The 21,984-nt window shown below is 47.0% G+C and overlaps 1 protein-coding gene across 2 annotated transcripts in view; it reads left to right on the top strand.

Annotated features, from left to right (window-relative positions):
* The window catches only part of USP24 (ubiquitin specific peptidase 24), a 119,951-nt gene that overhangs the window by 61,590 nt on the left and 36,377 nt on the right, over positions 1-21,984 (top strand). For both annotated transcript variants that reach the window (XR_004646883.1, XM_034779687.1), the window contains exons 37-45: positions 3,114-3,274; positions 4,110-4,171; positions 4,988-5,179; positions 6,704-6,821; positions 7,529-7,673; positions 8,173-8,292; positions 8,790-8,915; positions 9,146-9,244; positions 21,261-21,343. Coding sequence is in view for 1 of the 2 variants with exons in the window: in XM_034779687.1 (XP_034635578.1) it covers positions 3,114-3,274; positions 4,110-4,171; positions 4,988-5,179; positions 6,704-6,821; positions 7,529-7,673; positions 8,173-8,292; positions 8,790-8,915; positions 9,146-9,244; positions 21,261-21,343 (1,106 nt within the window). In the remaining variant the exon portion in view is untranslated. The remainder of the gene's footprint in view (positions 1-3,113; positions 3,275-4,109; positions 4,172-4,987; positions 5,180-6,703; positions 6,822-7,528; positions 7,674-8,172; positions 8,293-8,789; positions 8,916-9,145; positions 9,245-21,260; positions 21,344-21,984) is intronic.

The raw sequence follows: 21,984 nt of genomic DNA on the forward strand, positions 1-21,984 counted from the left end.
CAGTATTAATCCCTGTCTCAGTTAAAAATTATACTTTTTTTTATAGTATTATGTCATACTGTGAGTATAATCTTGATTTGTTTGCTTCATCTATGACTAGTTGTCACAGGGCAGTGTTCCCTTACCCTGGATTCTTCTCTGCAAACAATCTTCACAGGGGATTTGTGGAAAGTTCAAAACCAAGTGCTTTATTTACTGTGTGAATAAAACTGAACAAGTTCCCAACAGCTCAAAGTTCTTACGTTTTCCCTAGGCACAGGGTGAGATGGGGAGAGATCTCACCTCCCTGAGAACTTGGGCTTCTCTAGCTCTTCCTTCCCGCTACTCTTCTTGTCTCTCTTCTAGATGTCCTCAGCTGATGAGCTGAGCCACCTTGTTAATTGGCTAATTGTTCAGTAATTAACCAGTTATCTCCCTAATTTTCCCCACGTGGGGATGTTTACCAAGTGCTTGGGCTAAGTCTACTGACACTGTGTCACACCAATGTTAGTTGAAAGTAAGACTATGCTGACTAGTTTGAATAACCCAGTTTTGGGGAGGTCTGAAGGCTAACGCTATCACTCTCCCAGTCAGGACTGAGAATCTTACAAAGGGCTGTTCCTTTTATCTTTCCAGCCGAAGGACTAGATGACCTCCTGAGGTCCCTTCCAACCCTGGTATTCTGTGATTCAAAGAGGTTTGGAGAAGCATATGAATTCTTAGGTGCTCACCCAAACCTCTGAAACATACAGCTAAGTGCAAAAGCCTCCTAGCATTAGTTTTTCTGTGTGATTGAGAGCAAGCCCTCAAAAGTTTGGATATTCTGAGAGTCACTAATTTGGTGACATAGCACATGCTGTATATTTTATGATTGGTAGTTTGTCTGTTTACACTTCTTGTTACTTTTTATTAATACGTTGCAAAATATATAGCATGTCCACCATGGGCAAGTGAACACTGCAGGAGCAACTATAAACATTTGGGGTTTCTTGGCATTTAGATGCTTGACTTTGCAATCTTAATGTTGTATTGATACTAGGACTGTCGATTACTTGCAATTAACTCACATGTGATTAACTCAAAAAAATAAATTGCGATTAAAAAAATTAATCGCAGTTTTGATCACACTGTTAAACAATAGAATACCAGTTGAAATTTATTAGATATTTTGGATGTTTTTCTACATTTTCAAATGTTTGATTTTCAATTTTTTGGTTACATAACTGCACTCAAAAACAAAACAATGTAAAACTTTAGAGCCTACAAGTCCACTCAATCCTACTTCTTGTTCAGCCAATGGCTAAGACAAACAAGTTTGCTTACATTTAAGAGAGATAATGTTACCCACTTCTTATTTACAATATCCCCTGAAAATGAGAACGGGCATTTGCATGACACTTTTGTAGCTAGCATTGCTGGGTATTTACGTGCCAGGGATACTAAACATTCGTGTCTCCCATCACACTTTGGCCACCATTCCAGAGGACATACTTCCATGCCGATGACGCTCGTTAAAAAAATAATGCATTAATTAAATTTGTGACTGAACTCTTTGGGGGAGAATTGTATGTCTCCTACTCTGTTTTACCCACATTCTGCCATATATTTCATGTTATGGCAGTCTCGGATGATGACCCAGCACATGTTCATTTTAAGAACACTTTCACTGCAGATTTGACAAAACGCAAAGAAGGTACCAATGTGAGATTTCTAAAAGTAGCTACAGCACTCGACCCAAAGTTTAAGGATCTGAAGTGCCTTCCAAAATCTGAGAGGAACAAGGAGTGGAGCATGTTTTCAGAAGTCTTAAAACAGCAACAGTCCGATGCGGAAACTCCAGAACCCGAACCACCAAAAAAGAAAATCAATCTTCTGCTAGTGGCATCTGACTCAGATGATGAAAATGAACGTGTGTCAGTCCACACTGCTTTGGATCATTATCGAGCAGAACCCGTCATCAGCATGGAAGCATGTCCTCTGGAATGGTGGGTGAGGCATGAAGTGACATATGAATCTTTACCGCATCTGGCCCATAAATATCTTGCGATGCCAGCTAAAACAGTGCTATGCGAATGCCTGTTCTCACTTTCAGGTAACATTGTAAAAAAGAAGCGGGCAGCATTATCTCCTGCAAATATAAACAAACTTGTTTGTCTGAGCGATTGGCTGAACAAGAAGTAGGACTGAGTGGACTTGTAGGCTTTAAAGTTTTACATTGTTTTATTTATGAATGCAGTTATTTTTGTACATAATTCTACATTTGTAAGTTCAACTTTTGTGATAAAGAGATTGCACAACAGTACTTGTATGAGGTGAATTGAAAAATACTATTTTGTTTTTTTTTTTTTCAGTTCAAATATTTGTAATAAATAGAAAGTGAGCAATGTACACTTTACATTCTGTGTTGTAAATTGAAATCATATATTTGAAAATGTAGAAGACATCCAAAAATATTTAAATAAATGGTATTCTATTATTCTTTAACAGAACAATTAAACTCTATGGGGAGTTTAGTAGGTCAAGTTACTCCAGTTGGAATTTGACCAGCGTCCTTATCTGTGAATAGTGCCACAGGGCTTAAAGACAACAAGTGTTTAGGATCTTGCTTTAACATCTTAGCCAAAAGAAAGCATCTCGTCTATCTTCACATGCTGTATTAGATCATTGGCTCAGTTCTGACTGGGAGGCGGGGGGAGAATGCCATCTATCAAATTGCCAACATTGCTTCTACAGCACTCGCTGGCTCTTTAGACATCTCTCATTCTATTATTGATTCATATCCAGTGCTGCTTAACTTGAGATGTGAAAGAATTACATATGGGATGGTATGCTTTGTAATGACTCCCCTGAAAGGATCCTCTGCAAGGGTTGAAACAAACTTATGGATCTAAAAGCACAAGTCTCTGCTGCTTAAGCTGACAGACCAGGGCCATTAGCTCAGAGGCAGTAGCAAATTTATAGACGACTTGACATGGTGTTGCCACCACAGGGGGACAAAAAGCCACACTCGGTGGGTCCCACAGTCTATTATGGCTTTCCGATTCTAACTTGTATTTCTGTTATAGATTTCTAATCAAAGTAAGTGTACCTTGGGGAACATGAAATATAGAGTACTTACAATGCTTTTGTTTCAGATTCGTCGCGTTGCCTGTGACCAATTATATACCCTTAGTCAGACAGACACATCAACTCACCCAGATGTACAAAAACCAAACCAGTTTCTCTTAAGTGTCATTCTCACTGCCCAGCTGCCTCTTTGGTCACCAACCAGCATCATGAGAGGAATCAACCAGAGGCAAGTTACATGCATGCTTATTCAGAGAGGAAAATTCACGAGTTTTAGAAAAAGGCTTTTTGCCTTAAGGATTTTCAAAATCTTTGAAGTTTTGAAGAAGGTGTAACTTTAGCAGTCAACTAATACTGCACCAGTCACTTTTTAAAGTTTCCAGTATACAGTAGACCGTGAACATTAGAGTCCAATTCATTTGTATTTTGGGTGTAACCTTCAGACCCTGGATGCTGCCCCAGGTGCATGGAGGTGCACTATGTGCTTCCAGCCATCCAAGGTTCAATGGCAAGAAATGTTATTCAGGAGAGTCCAGACTGAATGCTAAACAAAGATGTTTGATTCTTTGAATGTTAAGTCTGGACCCATCCGTTGTGACACTGACCTCACACATTCCATCCCTGCCCATTGCATTTTAATTAGACTGAAGATATCCATTCCATTGATTTTCTGAAGAATGCTTTTTAGTTGGGAAATTGAATTCAACATTAATTTTGAAATACAAATTCTATGTCCACCATGGTAGAAAAAGAATAACTTAAGAACCTGAAGCATCTTATCCTCTTTCTATCAACTGTACGTGATCATCTAATATGTAGTTTTGGGAGGTGGGGGAGGTGTGGGTGGGGGGGAATTGAATTGTCAGTCCAAAATTCAAAAAGTGGCTGCTATGAAGAAATCGGCTTAGAAGTTACAGTGGTGTGCATGTGGAGGTATAAAATATGTAGATCTATAACAGTGGTATGATTGGGTGGATGAATTGTACATGTTTAAGCAAATGCTCTAAGGTTTAGACTTACTTAAAAACCCTCTTCCCATTTGTAATTACTCATCTTTGTTTTAGGCTCTTATCCCAGTGTACAGAGTATTTTGACCTGAGATGCCAGTTACTGGATGATCTCACTTGTAAGTATGTGTTCCAGGTTGGAATGAGAACTCTAATATGACATTTATATAACAACCAGAAGTGTTCTAGGCACTTAGACATGTAAGACAAGTCCATGCCCATGAGAGCTTACAGTCTAAGTAGACAAGACACTGAGAAGTCAGGGAATGGGGGCAACACAAGCTTTTATATTTGTGCTTTTTAGAAAATGGTTCACCCTTCTCAACTCATATTGCCTCTACCCTGGCTTAATACTCTATTTTTGTTTGTAGATTTTAATGTTTGTTTTTCAATTTAAGATTCTCTCCCTTTCTGCAGAATTACTTCTTGCCTATTGCCCCTAATATCCCTCCCCCATCTTGTCATGTAGTGACACTTGGCTTTTGACTTGGCTGCCTCCCTGTGTGGCCTGGTTTTCAGAGGTACTGAGCACCTGTGGAACTTCAGTTTAGGTGCCTAACTATGAATTTACATGTTTAACTTTAGGCATGCACATTTAAAAATGCTCACCTTAAAGACTTAGACTTCTTATTTCACCTTTTTTTACATGTGGTTATGTAATACCTGTAGTTGTACAGATATGTACATTTCCCCTCCCTTTCATGCGCTACATTTCTTTTGACCAATTTACAATGAACATCAGTAAGTTGATGGTGAGCTGCGGTTTCATGAGCTTTTTAATTAGCTGCATAACTACATTTCATGTCAACAGCAGGCATTTAATGTGCCATATCCGTTGTTGTTGATCAAAGCTGTGAAATTTTTGGAAAGAGATTGTCTGTCAGTGTTTAAGTTCTTTATGTCTGTAATGTCAATTTTCTCTGTTTATTCCGTAGCTTCTGAAATGGAGCAGTTAAAGGTCAGCCCAGCTGCCATGTTAGAAGATGAGATCACTTGGCTGGATAACTTTGAACCCAACCGCACAGCTGAGTGTGAGACCAGTGAAGCTGACAACATTTTATTAGCAGGACACTTGAGGCTCATTAAGACTCTTCTTTCGCTGTGTGGGGCCGAAAAGGAAATGCTCGGTAAGTATCCTTTTGTGTACCAAAGTATATAAACCAATTTGAGTTTGATCTCTTTATCACTTGAAGATGTCTGGTTTTGTTTAATAAAGAAGTAGATAGTGTCTTTGGCAAATCTATGCTTACAATGGCATGTAGAGTACAGGCTCTACACATGTAGCTACACACAGCAGTGAAAGGCAATCTCCACCCACACTTGTCCCTACAGTGTGTAGCTTCATGCCTCAGTGAAAGGCTCTGGCAGCGGGGAACAGTCAAAGCCTCTCTCCACTGCTGGAGCCTTTCCCTGTGGTGGGGAAAGGCTCTGCAGCAGGACGCTATGCCGCAAAAAGAGCGGTGTGGATGTTTTAGTCACTGCTTTGGCATGTAGAGAGCACGTGTATGTATACCCTTGGTAGAGAGCACGTGTATGTATACCCTTGGTAGAGAGCACGTGTATGTATACCCTTGGGGTTCGAATGTTTAGGGCACTCTACTCACCAAAGCTATGCTTTCCCTTCTACACTGCTGTTTATATCCATGCTAGCTGGGCATACAGTGTTTGTATTTTACACACCACCGTAAGTGCAGACATAGCTTTATGAAGCTATTTTGTACCGGGAGAAGTAACTTACCTGGGTTAGTAACCATGTTCTTCATTGCAGGTTGTTTGGATTTGGTTTGGGTTTTGTAGTGGATTATTTAAAGACATTTTTCTCTGCCATTTTTCTCTCCCTCTGTGTGGAGGGAATTTACAGGAGAATAACAATATTGTGGCTGCATATAGTTTTTGTTGCTGCTTCATCTGGAATACTGTGTCCAGTTTTGGGCCCCACACTACAAGAAGGATGTGGAAAAATTGGAAAGAGTCCGACGGAGGGCAACAAAAATGATTAGGGGTCTGGAGCACATGACTTATGAGGAGAGGCTGAGGGAACTGGGATTGTTTAGTCTCCAGAAGAGAAGAATGAGGGGGGGATTTGATAGCTGCTTTCAACTACCCTGAAGGGGGGTTCCAAAGAGGATGGAGCTCGGCTGTTCTCAGTAGTGGCAGATGACAGAACAAGGAGCAATGGCCTCAAGTTGCAGTGGGGGAGGTCCAGGTTGGATATTAGGAAACACTATTTCACTAGGAGGGTGGTGAAGCACTGGAATGCGTTACCTAGGGAGGTGGTGAAGTCTCCTTCTTTGGAGGTTTTTAAGGCCCAGCTTGACAAAGCCCTGGCTGGGATGATTTAGTTGGGAATTGGTCCTGCTTTGAGCAGGGGGTTGGACTAGATGACCTCCTGAGGTCCCTTCCAACCCTGATGTTCTATGATTCACCACCGCTGCAGCATCTAGGAATTCTGAGTATATTTTCCTTTGATAGTTACTAGTGTCTGATTTGAAAAATCAGTAATGAAGAAAATAGGATAGTTCCTGCTGCTGCTGAATGGCTAGCATGGTGACATTCTAAACAGGAGGCTTTCTTGATATGGACAAGATTTGACTGTCTTTGTAGCAATACGGCAGATATTTAATATTAAATGTGGATTTGCTTTCTTACAGGTTCATCTTTGATTAAACCATTATTAGATGATTTCCTCTTCCGAGCATCTAGGATTATCCTGAATAGCAATTCTCCAGCTGGCAGTGCTGCCATCAGTCAGCAGGACTTTCACCCAAAGTAAAGAAAATAATTTGCATTTTTGTTCACACTGTACGAGTTCTTTCCTAGCTAGATTGCAGGCTGGAACTGTAAGCTATGGGGGTTAGTACAGTGGGTCAACTTTCCAGCTATATCTGAGTACTTTAATAATCAGCTACTTGTGCATTTGATAAAGGACTGTACCAAAACTTGCCAATTCCGGTGTGCATTTAAACTCCCACTAATCTCTAAATCCCAAAGGATTTGCCTGTCAAACTTCACATGCAGCAGAGAGCTGTACCCAGTGGGCATGGTATCTTGGCCTAGAGGTGGTGGGGAATCCTCTAGCCTGAAGAATATTCATCACTATGGGAAGATGTCCCTGTGGGTGCTCCACTTCAGGTGTCGGTGCATCCCGGTGCCATTGATCGGAGATCTTCGGTAGCAGTGCCCAGATGGGACGCGCATGCGCCGTTGGTGTCTCGCGGTGTCTTTTTTTGACCTTCAGCACAAATGTATCTCTTCCCACAAAATGAGTAGCATTCACTGGTACAGGTCCAGGGAATAAAATTCTCACAGCAAGTTGTGAATCACACTATTGAGGGGTCTCTAAACATCTTTTGATTTTGTTTTCCTTTGGCAATTATAAGTGGGTTACACAATCTGACTAACAAGATTTGCCAGAATTTAAAATTATGGAGTATAACTACCTACTAAATAGATCCCGCTTATGGTTTTCTTTTTAGGTGCAGTACAGTAGATAGCCGATTAGCAGCTTATGAAGTGCTAGTGATGTTGGCTGATAGCTCACCTTCCAATCTTCAGCTTATTACAAAAGAGCTACTTTCTATGCACCATCAGCCTGACCCTGCACTTACCAAGGAGTTTGATGTAAGTAAGATGCCTTGATGCAATTTAAATTATTCCGGGTGATTTGAAATACTGTTTTTAGCCACTTACCTGTTCCAACCACAATGTTCCAGGGTCTTCATTTTAAAGTGATGATAATCAGATCTGAATTAATGCATACCTATTGATCTTTCCAAGAGCAAGCACACGTTTGAGTCTATTAGGCAATTGTCATCTTGATAAATAAAAGTATTGCCTAAAAAGCGCTGACTGGTTTGATTTAAAAGATGCACAACTTTGTAGACTGTTCTTAGGTATCTTATATTCAATCTTGGCTGTACAGCCAAATACAACAATCCGTGTGCATAGCTCTCACAAATTTGGCCCAGATCTCAGTGAAATGTATAAAAACGTTGTTTGACAGCCAGCATACCTTTTTATAACTGCCTATATAATAATAATAATAAGGTGATTTACAAGCTATTGGAGTCCATACTTTCTATAATCGACTGATATAGAGAAATGTCAATTTTCCCATAAGTATCTTCCACCTGTGGATAGTCGATCCACTTCAGGATTTGTGGGGCTGAAGAACGGTGGTGCTACTTGTTACATGAACGCAGTCTTCCAGCAGCTATACATGCAGCCAGGTCTCCCTGAGGTAAACTTAACTTATAATTTCTGACAAATGCTTTCTACCAACCCATACTTTGATTTTACTACAAATCAGTGCTGAGTAAAGAAAAGGGTTTTTAGTCAAATATTTGTCAAACACTGCAAAATTAGTCAAATTATTTTACAAATATTTAATTAGTTCTACCGTAAATTCATTCAAGTCCCAAAATACATTCCTATTGCGTATAAAAACTTGGAGTGTTGAAATATGCTGCATGGCTCAGGACATGGAAATTCTTAAGAGAAATGATAGGTTATAATATCAAAATTAGTTTTTAAAAAGGAATTTTTTAAATGAATCTATTGTTTAGCGCTGCAAGTTTTATCTAAAATGCAAGTTTTTATTCACAAACTCAGTTTTGTCTTCTAGGAACACTTGTGCCTTGTTTAAACACGCAGTAGTAACAGAATTATTAATTTAAATTCTTATGTGATATTTTTGCAAATAAGTCATGTTACAGATGGTTATTTTCTCCCCCCAAGGCATTGCTTTCAATCGACGATGATATGGACAATCCAGATGACAGTGTATTCTATCAAATTCAGTCTCTCTTTGGCCATTTGATGGAAAGCAAATTGCAGTATTATGTACCCGAGAACTTTTGGAAGGTATTTCCATTTTGTTCAGCCTATATAATTTTCCTAGTTAGTTAATATGTGGGACTTGGATTCAGACATGGTGAAACATGTCAATATTTATGATTCTTACTAGTAATTAAACATCTGTCTGGTCTTAAACTAATAAATATCCTTTTTAAGGTAGGTAGAAGCCATGAACATGTACATTTTACTTTTTACAGTGGTGGCTATAAAACTGGTTATCTTTTTGGTCTTTATAGATCTTCAAGATGTGGAATAAGGAACTTTATGTTCGAGAGCAACAAGATGCTTATGAATTCTTTACTAGCCTTATAGATCAGATGGATGAATACCTCAAGGTAGAAGTGTGTGGGGGTTTCTGTTGTGTTTTTTGGTGGGGGGGGGTTGTCCCTGCACCTTTGGAAAGTAAGTTAAGAACTGCTGTGTCATTCTTAACAATTTTAGTCAAGTGCAACAAAATCTTACTAATATTTGATAACAAAATACAGAGGTTTAAAATGAACTGTAGTTTTGCTCTGCCAACCTTCCACCCTGCACACCTATTGCACCTTGCATTTTGGATGGGCTTTTGGGAAATGTGGTTCTTCTTCGAGTGCTTGCTCATATCCATTCCATTAGGTGTGCGCGCGCCGCGTGCACGATCGTCGGAAGATTTTTACCCTAGCAACACCGGCGGGTCGGCTGTGGAGCCCCCTAGAGTGGCGCCTTCATGGCGCTGAATATATACCCCAGCCGACCCGGCGCTCCCTCAGTTCCTTCTTACCGCCCCTGACGGTCGTTGGAACTGTGGAGCGCGGCATAGCTGTCCTCCACTCTCCCTAGCTTACTTAGTCATTCGAAGTTATAGTTATAGTTGTAGTTCTAGTGTTTATAGTTAAAAAGTTGTTATAGTTGTTATTGTAGTTCAGGGGGTTAAGGGGGTCGTCTCCCCCTTTCTCCCCCGGCCGCGGGCCCGGGCTCATGCCCAACGCTCCCGGCTTCAAGCAGTGCGCCTCCTGCGCTAAGCCTATGCCCACGAGCGACCCGCACGACTCCTGTTTGAAGTGCCTGGGAGAGTCCCACCAAACAGATAAATGCAAGATCTGTAAGGCCTTCAAACCAAGAAGGAGCGGGACTTTCGGCTCAGGCAACTCCTAATGGAGGCGGCACTCAGCCCGGACACTCCTTCTACGGGCCAGACTCCGGCACCTAGCACCTCGGTGCGCAGTGCCCCGGCGGCACCGGCTATGATGACCACGCGAGTGGCGTCAGACAAGCCTCCCCGGCACCGGACCTCGGCACCGCAAGCGCAGCAAGTGCCTCGGCGCCGGTCATTATCCCCAGGGCATAAAAAAGCCCATAAGACGGGGACATCCGTGCCGAAGACGCCGGCTCCCCCAGTGCCGGGGGTAGAGCCGCGTCCGCCGGTGGAGCAACGGAAGCAAGCGCCTCCAGCACCGTCGACTCCGGCGCCGAGGCCGTCGAGTCCGGTGCAAATAGCGTCTCCACCGAGGCCGGCGGTGATACAGTGTCTCCCGTCGACTCCAGAGACCTTCGCGGCGGCGAGAGACTTAATAGCTCTCACGGAGCCCGCACCGCCTCAACCACCGGCACCGACTGCACCGTTGACTCGCCCGGTACAGTCAAGAGGGAACCCTGCCTTGATGCGCCCTCCATCACAAGGGCTGGAACCTCGGCGCCGATCCAGGTCCCGAAGCAGGTCCCCACGCCGCTCGCAGTCCCGGCACCGAATATCGTCTCGGCACCGGTCGTACTCGCGGCCAAGATCTTCTTCGCGGCACCGCTCTACGTCTCGGCACCGATATGATCGTCGGCACCGGTCAACGTCGAGACGTAGTTCTCGGCACCGCTACGGTCGACGCTCGACGTCGAGGGGCCGCTCCCGGCACCGAGCATACTCTAGGTCCTCGTCGAGGTCCAGATCTGACTCCCGGCACCGACGAGGTCATCGGCACCGGTCGCGGTCCCGGCACCGATCGCCGGCACCGCACAGAGATAGATCATCTCCGGACCGGCACCGTGCGGCACCGCAGACCACGGGGATCGTTTCATCTTTCGCGGCACCGCCATGGCCGTCAAGATCGGTGTCTCGCTCCTCGGAGGACCTGTCGAGATCGGCATACCCCCCTCAGGGGCAGGCCGAGGAATGAGACTTGGGCCATTGGCAGGAGAGGGCAGAGGACCACTCTCATGGACCATCTCACTGGTCGTTTTGGACCCCGTGGGCGTACCACCAGGAGCAAGGGGCTTCATTACCATCGACCTCTCGCTCGGGTCACTCGGTCAGAAGGGCCCCAGAATCCACCATCTCTCGGCCTCCGCCTGGAGGCGTGGAGGCTTCTGTGTCTACACCACCCGACACCATGGACCCAAGTGCAGGTGACGCTCCGACCCAAGAGCAGGGGGACCGGGACCCCCCCTTGGATCCAGTACCACCGGAGGCATCCTCCTCCTCCTCCTCTCCGGACGAGGCAGTGGCAGGCACTTCATGCACGGGTCCCCCTCCGATAGATCTTCGGGCTCACCAGGATCTCCTGCGTAGGATGGCCCGTAATATGGACCTGCAGGCGGAGGAGATAGTGGAGGTGCACGACCCGATCGTGAATATCCTTGGATCGGATGCCCCATCGAGGGTGGCGTTACCCTTGATCCGCACGATCCAAACGAATGCGGATACGATATGGCAAACTCCTGCCTCCATTCCACCCACAGCGAGAGGGGTGGAAAGGAAATACTTTGTCCCATCTAAGGACTATGGGTACTTGTACACCCACCCCCAACCGTGTTCACTGGTGGTGGAATCAGTGAATGCACGAGAGCGCCACGGCCAGCAGGCTGCAGCGCCAAAATCAAAAGAGGCTAAGCGGCTTGATCTGTTTGGCCGTAAGGTTTACTCAGCCGGAGGGCTACAACTTAGAGCGGCGAATCAACAGGCGCTACTGAGCCGCTACAATTTCAACTCCTGGAACTCTATGGGGAAGTTTAAGGAGTTGATTCCCCAAGAGTCCAGGGAAGAGTTTGGAGCCATGGTTGAGGAGGGTAAGAAGGTGGCTCGGACCTCCTTACAGGCCTCCCTGGACATAGCGGACTCGGCCGCAAGAACCCTGGCCGCAGGTATCGCTATGCGCAGGACCTCCTGGCTCCAAGTTTCGGGTTTGCCCCCTGAATTACAGCAGACCCTACAGGATTTGCCCTTTGAAGGACAGGGGTTGTTCTCGGAGAAGACGGACTCTCGATTGCAGAGCCTCAAAGACTCCAGGACAATCATGCGCTCCTTGGGGATGCATGTTGCGGGTCCCCAGCGCAGACCATTTAGGCCCCAGCCTCAACGTTTTTACCCCCCTCCACCTCGTCAGAGACAGGACCCTGCCAGAAGGCGAGGGCGAGGTGGTAGGAGAAGATGGGCTGGCCCTCAACCCGGTCAGAACCAAGGGCCACCAAGACCACCTTCAGGTCCTAGACAGAACTTTTGAAGGTGCGGTCGAGGACGGCGCCCCAGTCATCCCCCAGGATCCAGCCCCCTCCTTTCGGGATCGTCTCTCCCACTTCCACCGTGCTTGGTCCCTTATAACTTCGGACCATTGGGTCCTCCGCACGGTGGAGAGGGGATACTCTATCCAGTTTTCTTCTATCCCCCCCTCCCACCCCCCTTCCCCGTCCCTCTTCAGGGACCCTTCTCACGAGCAACTTCTTATACAGGAGGTTTCTACGCTCCTGGCCATGGGGGCCATAGAGGAGGTTCCGATAGAGTTAAGGGGCAGGGGATTTTATTCCCGTTACTTCCTGATCCCCAAGTCCAAAGGAGGTCTGCGGCCCATCTTGGACTTGCGCGGACTCAACAAATTCGTAGTAAAGTTGAAGTTCCGCATGGTCTCTTTGGGGGCCATTATCCCTTCCCTCGATCCTGGAGACTGGTTCGCCGCCCTCGACATGAAAGACGCATACTTTCACATCTCAATTTACCCACCTCACAGACGCTTCCTGCGATTCGTGGTAAACACGGTGCACTACCAATTTGCAGTCCTTCCCTTCGGCCTATCCTCGGCCCCAAGAGTGTTCACGAAATGTATGGCTGTCGTGGCAGCGTACCTTCGTCGGCAAGGGATACAGGTGTTCCCGTACCTAGACGACTGGCTGGTACGCGGTCGCACCAAAGAGCAAGTTCAAGCTCACGTCCACAGAATAGTGCACACATTCAACGAGTTGGGCATCCTACTCAACAAGGACAAATCCACTCTAGAACCTACCCAGAGAATAGAATTCATCGGCGCAGTTCTAGACTCCAGACGTGCACAAGCCATCCTGCCAGACAACCGCTTTGGCACCATCAAGAACCTCGTTCAAGGGCTCAAGGCCTTCCCAACTACCACGGTGAGGTCGTGCCTTACCCTGCTGGGTCACATGGCTTCCTGCACGTACGTAACCAGGCATGCCAGACTTCGACTTCGCCCGCTTCAAACCTGGGTGTCATCAATATACCGTCCACATCGGGACAGCCTGAACATGGTGGTCACGGTCCCGAACTCGGTCCTGGCCTCCCTCACCTGGTGGCTGGATCACAATGTGGTCTGCGAGGGGATGCCATTTCACGCCCCACAACCCTCTCTGCACCTGGTCACAGACGCGTCATCTCTGGGTTGGGGCGCCCATCTCAACGAACACCATACCCAGGGCCTGTGGACTGCATCCCAGTTAGCCCTACACATCAATGTTCGGGAACTGATGGCGGTACGCCTGGCGTGCCAGGCATTCCTCAATCTCCTACGTGGCCGCTGTGTGTTAGTTCTCATCGACAACACCACGGCCATGTTCTACATCAACAAGCAAGGAGGAGCACGTTCGTCAATTCTATGCCAAGAGGCCATTCGCCTGTGGGACTTCTGCATCGCCCACTCAATCCATCTCACGGCATCGTTCCTCCCTGGAGTCCAGAACACTCTAGCGGACCGACTCAGCAGGTCCTTCCAAACGCACGAGTGGTCTATCCGTCCGGACATTATACATTCCATCTTCCAGAGGTGGGGGTTTCCCCAGATAGACCTGTTTGCATCTCGAGACAACAGGAAGTGCCACGTGTTCTGCTCCCTACAAGGTCGAGCTCCGGGCTCCCTCTCGGATGCCTTTCTACTTCCCTGGAAAGACCACCTGTTTTATGCCTTCCCTCCGTTCCCTCTGGTCCACAAGGTACTGCTCAAACTGCGCAGAGACCAGGCACAGGTAATTCTGATCGCTCCTGCGTGGCCGAGACAACATTGGTACACCACACTGTTGGAGCTCTCGGTTCAGACACCGATCCCGCTTCCGTTGTGTCCGGATCTCATCTCTCAGGACCACGGCCGGTTGCGTCACCCCGACCTGCAATCACTCCACCTCACAGCGTGGCTGCTCCATGGTTCACCCAGGCAGAGCAGCAGTGCTCGCACTCTGTCCAACAGATTCTGCTGAGCAGTAGGAAGCCCTCAACACGGACCACGTACCTGGCCAAGTGGAAACGGTTCTCCTGTTGGTGCGAACAACGAGCCACATCCCCGTTGCAGGCACCCATTCCTCTCATTTTGGACTATCTCCTCTCCCTAAAACAACAGGGGTTGGCGATATCTTCAATTAGAGTTCACCTGGCCGCTATATCGGCCTTTCACCCAGGGGAACTCGCGTCCTCGGTATTCTCTAACCCGATGGTCGTTAGATTCCTCAAGGGCTTAGACCGGACGTACCCTCAACAACGTCAGCCAGTCCCGACGTGGGACCTCAACCTGGTTCTCTCCAAGCTCACAGGTCCTCCATTCGAGCCACTGGCCACCTGTTCACTTCTGTACCTATCCTGGAAGACAGCCTTCCTCGTAGCCATCACCTCAGCAAGGCGCGTTTCTGAACTCAGGGCGCTTACATCTGAGCCCCCTTACACAGTTTTTCATAAGGATAAAGTGCAGCTTCGTCCACATCCGGCCTTTCTCCCTAAGGTGGTTTCTCCTTTTCATATCAACCAGGACATATTTCTCCCGGTCTTTTATCCCAAACCACATGCCACTCGCCAGGATCAACGTTTGCATTCCCTGGACGTACGCAGGGCCCTGGCCTTCTATATTGACCGCACAAAGCACTTTAGAAAGACGACGCAACTCTTCGTTGCAGTGGCCGACCGAATGAAAGGCTCACCGGTCTCCTCACAACGCCTATCCTCCTGGATTACGTCTTGCATCCGGACTTGCTATGACCTGGCAGGTGTCTCAGCACCGCACCTCACCGCTCACTCCACGAGGGCCCAAGCTTCCTCGACTGCTTTCCTGGCGCAAGTTCCGATCCAGGACATTTGTAGAGCGGCGGTTTGGTCATCAGTCCACACGTTTACAGCTCACTATGCACTAGTGCAGCAGTCCAGGGACGATGCTGCATTCGGATCAGCGGTTTTGCACACAGCAATGTCTCACTCCGACCCCACCACCTAAGTTGGGCTTGGGAGTCACCTAATGGAATGGATATGAGCAAGCACTCGAAGAAGAAAAGACGGTTACTCACCGTTGTAACTGTTGTTCTTCGAGATGTGTTGCTCATATCCATTCCAAACCCGCCCCCCGTCCCCACTGTCGGAGTAGCCGGCAAGAAGGAACTGAGGGGGCGCCGGGTCGGCTGGGGTATATATTCAGCGCCATGAAGGCGCCACTCTAGGGGGCTCCACAGCCGACCCGCCGGTGTTGCTAGGGTAAAAATCTTCCGACGATCGTGCACGCGGCGCGCGCACACCTAATGGAATGGATATGAGCAACACATCTCGAAGAACAACAGTTACAACGGTGAGTAACCGTCTTTTTTGATAGACTCTGAGAAGTTCATAACTTGTAGCTTTAGCATCTTAAATCTGCTAAACCAGTTTCTTTGTGTAATTTGCCTGTGGTGTCCAGAATTCTGGCCAAAATTGCTTTGGTTACATATGTTTGAAAAGTAAATATAATTCCTGCCACCCTAGTTCCTTCACATGATGCCTCTGATCTCCACCACTTAAATCCCTGGTAATGAAACTTTAAGTCAAGGCCCCACATGATTCATAGCCCAAAATATGGCATTTATTCTAAATCCATCATATAACAATTACGTTGATAAATATTGTATTTTGGAGGGGAAGTTGTTCCCAAGCTACTCTCCAAAATGTGATCAATTGTGGGGAAAGAGACGTAAAAAAATGTTGTTCCTGGTGACTGCATGTGAGCTTTTAGAAGGCAGAAGATTAATCTGGTGTATTGATGTAACACAGATGCATTTTTATTTAAAATATACAGATGGCTCAGTGAGGCCAGTTAAATCATGCCTGTCTTTTGGATTCAGTGATATGAGGAAGATGTGCATTGTTTGAGACTAGGATTAAATTTTTGTTTCCATTGATTCTGGTTAATGATAAAGTTGGGGGCTGAGTTAAGGTGTGTTTTGGGTGACATTAGCTGTTGGTTTACTGGCATTCTAATGTTGAGGGCCGATAACGCCAATATTCTCAGTGTGTGTTCCCCTAAAGTTATTGACAGATATTTATGTCTTTAACTTTTATTAAGATGGGAGTGTTTGGCTTGTGAATTTTCTTTTGGCTAAGAATTCCTCAGTGAGATCCATTCCCATGGCGCTTGCAAGTTTCCCAGAAATGAACCACATCTCCCCATGCACCTTGCTTCACCCTCCCACACCTATAAAAGGCCCCTTCTCTTTCTTGCTCCAAGTGTGGATTCATGCCTTCCACTCACCAAGTTATGGAAAGAGACCTACTTTGAGGGAAGGTTTGTAAAGCAGTCTTAAAGAGCAGTTTTTAGTCTACACAGTGGCCCACCTTATCGTTTTACAGTAGCCAAAAAGTACCAGGCCTTCATAAACCGACTCTCCCTGTCTGGATTTGGGGAACTCTCAGCTATATCTGCATTGCAGCCATAATATGTTCAGCAATTACTTTAATTCCATCCACAAACTCACCTCCTCCCTCTGCCCCCACCCAAAAAATACCACAATTAATCAAAGACCTCATTCTTCCTCCAGATAAACAGATAAACCACACCTGAAATATCTAGGCCATTGCAGTTCTTCGAGTGATTTGTTCATTTCCATTCCATTGTAGGGGTGTATGCTCGCCCCATGCACTGTTTTTTTCCTCAGTGGTATATCTGTAGGGGACCAGCTCTGGTGCCCTCTGGAGTGGCCGGTATAAGGGGCACTGCTGGCCCCCTCCCTCCCTCAGTTCCTTCTTACCACCAGTGTCTGTGCTGGAGCGTTCCTCTTGTTCTAGCAAGTAGTTTCTCTTTCAGTGGTTCTTTGAAGTTTTATTATGTAAATAGTTGTATAGTTTTCAGTTCCTAAGTATTCTCACATTTATCAAACTGTCTGTACTGGGCTAGCTTGATTATCACTTCAAAAAAATTTTTTCTCTTACTTAATTGGCCTCTCAGAGTTGATAAGACAACTCCCACCTGTTCATGCTCTCTGTATGTGTGTATATATATCTCCTCAATATATGTTCCACTCTATATGCATCCGAAGAAGTGGGCAGTAGCCCACGAAAGCTTATGCTCTAATAAATTTGTTAGTCTCTAAGGTGCCACAAGTACTCCTGTTCTTTTAGTGTACTTAGTTATTCATAGCCCACCCCCGGACTTCAAGCCTGCAAGAAGCCCATGCCAATCAGCAATCTGCATCTTAGTTGTTTGAAGTCTGGGTGAGTCCCACACTTGTGAAAAGTGCTGTATCTGCAGAGGATTCAAGCCCTGGACCAGAAAGGAGAGAGACATCAGGCTCCATGCGCTCCTCATGGAGTCTGCTCTTGTACCGGCCTCAGAGCCGGCACATTTGGACTCAGTGCCGAGTACTTCAGCATCGACAAGAAGTGTAGCCCCAGCACCATCTGTCTCCCAGTGATGGTCCTTGCACCGGTACCAGCCAAAAGGCACAAGAAGCACCCTAGGAGGGGGCATTCCCCAGGGTCCTGTAAGGATAAGGGAGATGACAACCCTGGCCCGAGTCGGGCTATCTTGTCGCCACCAGAGTGCAGCCACACGGCAGCCTCGCCTATTGGGCCTAGTCCGCCCCGCAATCTGCCTCCTACCCCAGGGAGTGATAGAGGTACGTGGTACTTCACAGTGCCCTCCGCCCCAGAAGCCTTTCAAGCGGCAAAAGACCTCTTTCTCCTCCTGGTGCTGCCTACTCCTCAGGAAGAGAGGCCTAAGGATCCCTCCCACCCCACCCGTTTCTAGGGGAAAGCCCTCAATGGCACCCCTGCAGAAGTCACCCCCATGACACAGTACCCCAGACAACTCACCAGGACCACCGCCGTGTCCTGAATCACAGACCCACAGCCACTACTCGGCAGGTTCCTGGCAATCGCCGAGCTCCAGGCACTGAGCTCCAGGATCCACACATCAGTCACTGGACCCCTGGTACCAGGCCACAGAGGCAGGCTGCCAGTCCCCAGAACTCTGGCAGCAGTCACCCAAAAGGCATCAATCCCTGGTTCACAGACGCCGCTCACCAGAGCCCCGGCGCCGGTCGCCAGAGCATCATGGACGATCCCTCGCACTCCCAATTCCGGTCGCTGGAGCCTGCGCGCTGTTCCTGAAGTGGGTGGCATTGTTCTCCAGATTATTACCAGGCCTATGAGCAGCGTCGCCGGATACGCGGGATGGCTCAGCGGGGTCCCGATTGCCACCAGACATAGTGGGGAAGCGGACTCTATGGTGGCGCCGCTGTGCTCACCAGAGAAAGACCATTCCTCCTCGGGCTCTGAGAGCGAGGAGTAGATGGCACCCAGGGACCAACTGCCACCTGCACAGCAAGCAGGTTCTTCCCAGAGCCAACCTGCAAGCATGTGGCCACAGGGTCAGTGGCCTGGGCCCTGGTAAATCTATAACCCATTGGCAGTGCCCCAGGCTGGGAGACTTCAGGCCCAGCGCTCCGTCTCAGGGGCGTCAGAAAGACCTTTGGCCTTGGTGTCTGAACTGCCCCCAGGCTCAGATGTCTCATCGGTCCAAGGGGCCCAAGAGACCCTTCCTCCAGTGGCTGTGGTTCCCCAGGCAGGGGATGTGGAACCCCGTCCATCATCCTGGGCTGGCCGCCTCATCATCATCACCTGATGAGGCAGTAGGAGGCCCGTGTGCCTCAGGATGATGTCAAAGCCCACCAGGAGCTGTTTAAACAGGTGGCAGTCAACCTGGGATTGGAGGTGGAGAAGATGTCCGAATCCATGGACTCCCTGTTTGATGTCTTGGTGGCAGCAGCCCCGGCAAAGATGGCTCTACCCGTGCATGATGGGGTAGTCAAAATCGTAAAAGCCCTGTGGCAGACCCTGTCATCCCTGCCCCCCATTTCTAAGAGGGCAGAGCGCAAATACTCCGTTCCTGCAAAGGGGTTTGAGTACTTATATACACATCCCTGCCCCAGATCACTAGTAGTTGTGGCTTCCAACAAGCACGACAGGCAGGGGCAGCCCAGCTCGACCCCAAAAAATAAAGATGCGAAGCGACTTGATCACTACAGCAGGAAAATTTATTCTACAGCCAACCTATAGCTTCGCATCGCAAACCAATAGGCTCTGCTCGGCAGGTATCACTTCAGCATATGGCAGTCCACGGCCAAGTTTGCTGACTTGCTCCCACAGGATGTAAACAGGAGCTCGATGCCATACTATATGAGGGCAGGGCAATCATGAGAGCCTCTCTCCAGGCTGCCTCAGACACGGCAGACTCTGCGGCCAGGGCAATGGCCTCGCTGGTGGCTATGAAAAGGGTGTCATGGCTTCAATCATCCGGTCTGTTGGCGAAGGTCCAACAGTCCATCCACGGCCTCCCGTTTGACGGCTCGGCCCTTTTTGTTGAACAGACAGCAGATTACACAGCCTAAAAGACTCGAGCCATTCTTTGCTCGCTGGGTCTGTACACCCCATCCCATGTTAGAAAGAGATTTAAACCTCAGCAAGCGCAGAGGTTCATGGGCCAGACCAGAGCGGAACTGTATTGCAGAAAGAGCAGGGGATATAGGCGTCGCCAAGGCCAACACTTCCATGTCAACCAGGATGTCTTCCTTAGTGTTCTGTCCAAAGCCTCACGCGACCAACGAGGAGAGGCGCCTGCACACTCTAGATGTCAGACGTGCCCTGGCTTTCTACTTGGAGCGCACTAAGACCTTCGGTAGATCAACTCAGCTTTTTTTTGTGATCACTGAAAGGATGAAGGGCCTTTCGGTGTCCTCTCAGAGGATTTCAAACTGGATTACCACATTTATCCGCACTTATTACAAGTTGGCACAGGCTGTGCCTCCACCCATAGTGAAGGCTAACTTGACTAGGGCTCAGGCATCTTCGGCTGTCTTCCTGGTGCATGTCCCTAGTGCAGGGCTATGACATGGTCTTCGGTACACACGTTCCCCATGCATTACACCATTACCCAGCAGGCCAGAGATGATGCTGGATTTGGCAGAGCTGTGTTGCAATTGACCCATCTATGAACTCCTGCCCGCCTCCAGAGGTACTGTTTGGGAATCACCTACAATGGAATGGACTTGAGCAATCACTCGAAGACAAAACGGCTACTAACCTTTCATAACTGGTGTTCTTCAAGATGTGTTGCTCATGTCCGTTCCATGACCCACCCTCCTTCCCCTCTGTCAGAGTTCCGGCAAGAAGGAATTGAGAGAGGCAGGGGGCCGGCAGTGCGCCTCATACCGGCGCATACGCATGCCACTCCAGAGGACGACAGAGCTGGTCCCCTACAGATACCAGTGAGGAAAAAATTGTCTGGCACTGGTGCATGTGGCGAGCACGCACACCTACAATGGAATGAACGTGAGCAACCCATCTCAAAGAACAGTTCAAAAACGGTTACTAATCTTTCATGTGAAATCAATCTTTTAGACTTCAAAACCTCACTTCCCAAATGCCTCTTCCTATTTGCCTTAAACTTTTGTGAAAAAATTCTAATGTGGCTTCAAATTACACATGCTGCATTTTAGGAGGATCGATTTAGCACTGGCAAAGTAAGATGGGGAGGGGGAGTGATGAAATGGGGATTAAAATAGAAGACTGTCTCTAATCTTAATTTTAGACAGACTTGCTTTTCACATTTTTGAGGAGATGCATCTTGGTGATATAGCTTGTCTGAAACACTAAAAATCAAGTGGGGGGTGTATATATGAAGTACTCTTTACACGGTGTGAGTAAGTTAACATTGTGATGAGTTAACTTCTGTAGTTTCTGCTTTTGTATTTGTGACCTTAACATTGCATTAGCACAGGGTATTTTATGTAATAGATAAAACAACGGACTAAATTCAGGATGCTGCTCTTTGTACATTACAAAAATATCCAACTGATACTTTAACTTTCTATCTTCAACAGAAAATAGGACGAGACCAAATATTTAAGAATACTTTTCAGGGTATCTACTCAGATCAGAAGATCTGTAAGGACTGTCCTCACAGGTAAGTAACTAGGTGGGGTGAGGCGTCCCTACATCATGGAGTGTACTTCTGCTTCTTAAAGTAACAGATGTGGGAGGAGGAATAAACTTTTTCAACTCTATTGTAATCTTAGTATTGCAAATCCCTTTAATATTCACTGACCGCTTGCCCTGTACAACATAATTTCGTATGCCTGTGTCCTTCTGGCTCAGAATTCAGGACCACTTTTCCTTCCTGTTTAAAATTGCTCATATATTAATGTTACGTGAGCAAATTTGGAACCTTCTCACCTAGTTGTACAGTACCATGTGATGTCTCCAGTTTTAAAAAATAGAGCAAAATGGTACTTTGTAAACAGCTGATGACTAAAACGCTTCCAGCACCTATTACAGGAAAAATCTAGCATTCCCAAGCTAAAATTCTAAGGCTTTCATAATTCCTTATATTGGTCATCACACTTTTTTTCTAATTAGTGGCTCCGAAATAGAAGCTGAAAATGAGAGCAGGAACCCTGTAACCAGTTGATGGCCACTTATAACAGATCAAATAGAAAATAATTCTAAATCATGGTTCTCTTGTAAAGTCAGGTAGGTGTAAGAAAATTAATCCTAATCAGCAGCTGAAATCTCAACAAAAGTGAAGAAAGCTATGACCAGAAATTG

The sequence above is a fragment of the Trachemys scripta genome, chromosome 8 (assembly GCF_013100865.1).
Source record: "Trachemys scripta elegans isolate TJP31775 chromosome 8, CAS_Tse_1.0, whole genome shotgun sequence".
In the NCBI taxonomy this organism is placed as follows: Eukaryota; Metazoa; Chordata; order Testudines; family Emydidae; genus Trachemys; species Trachemys scripta.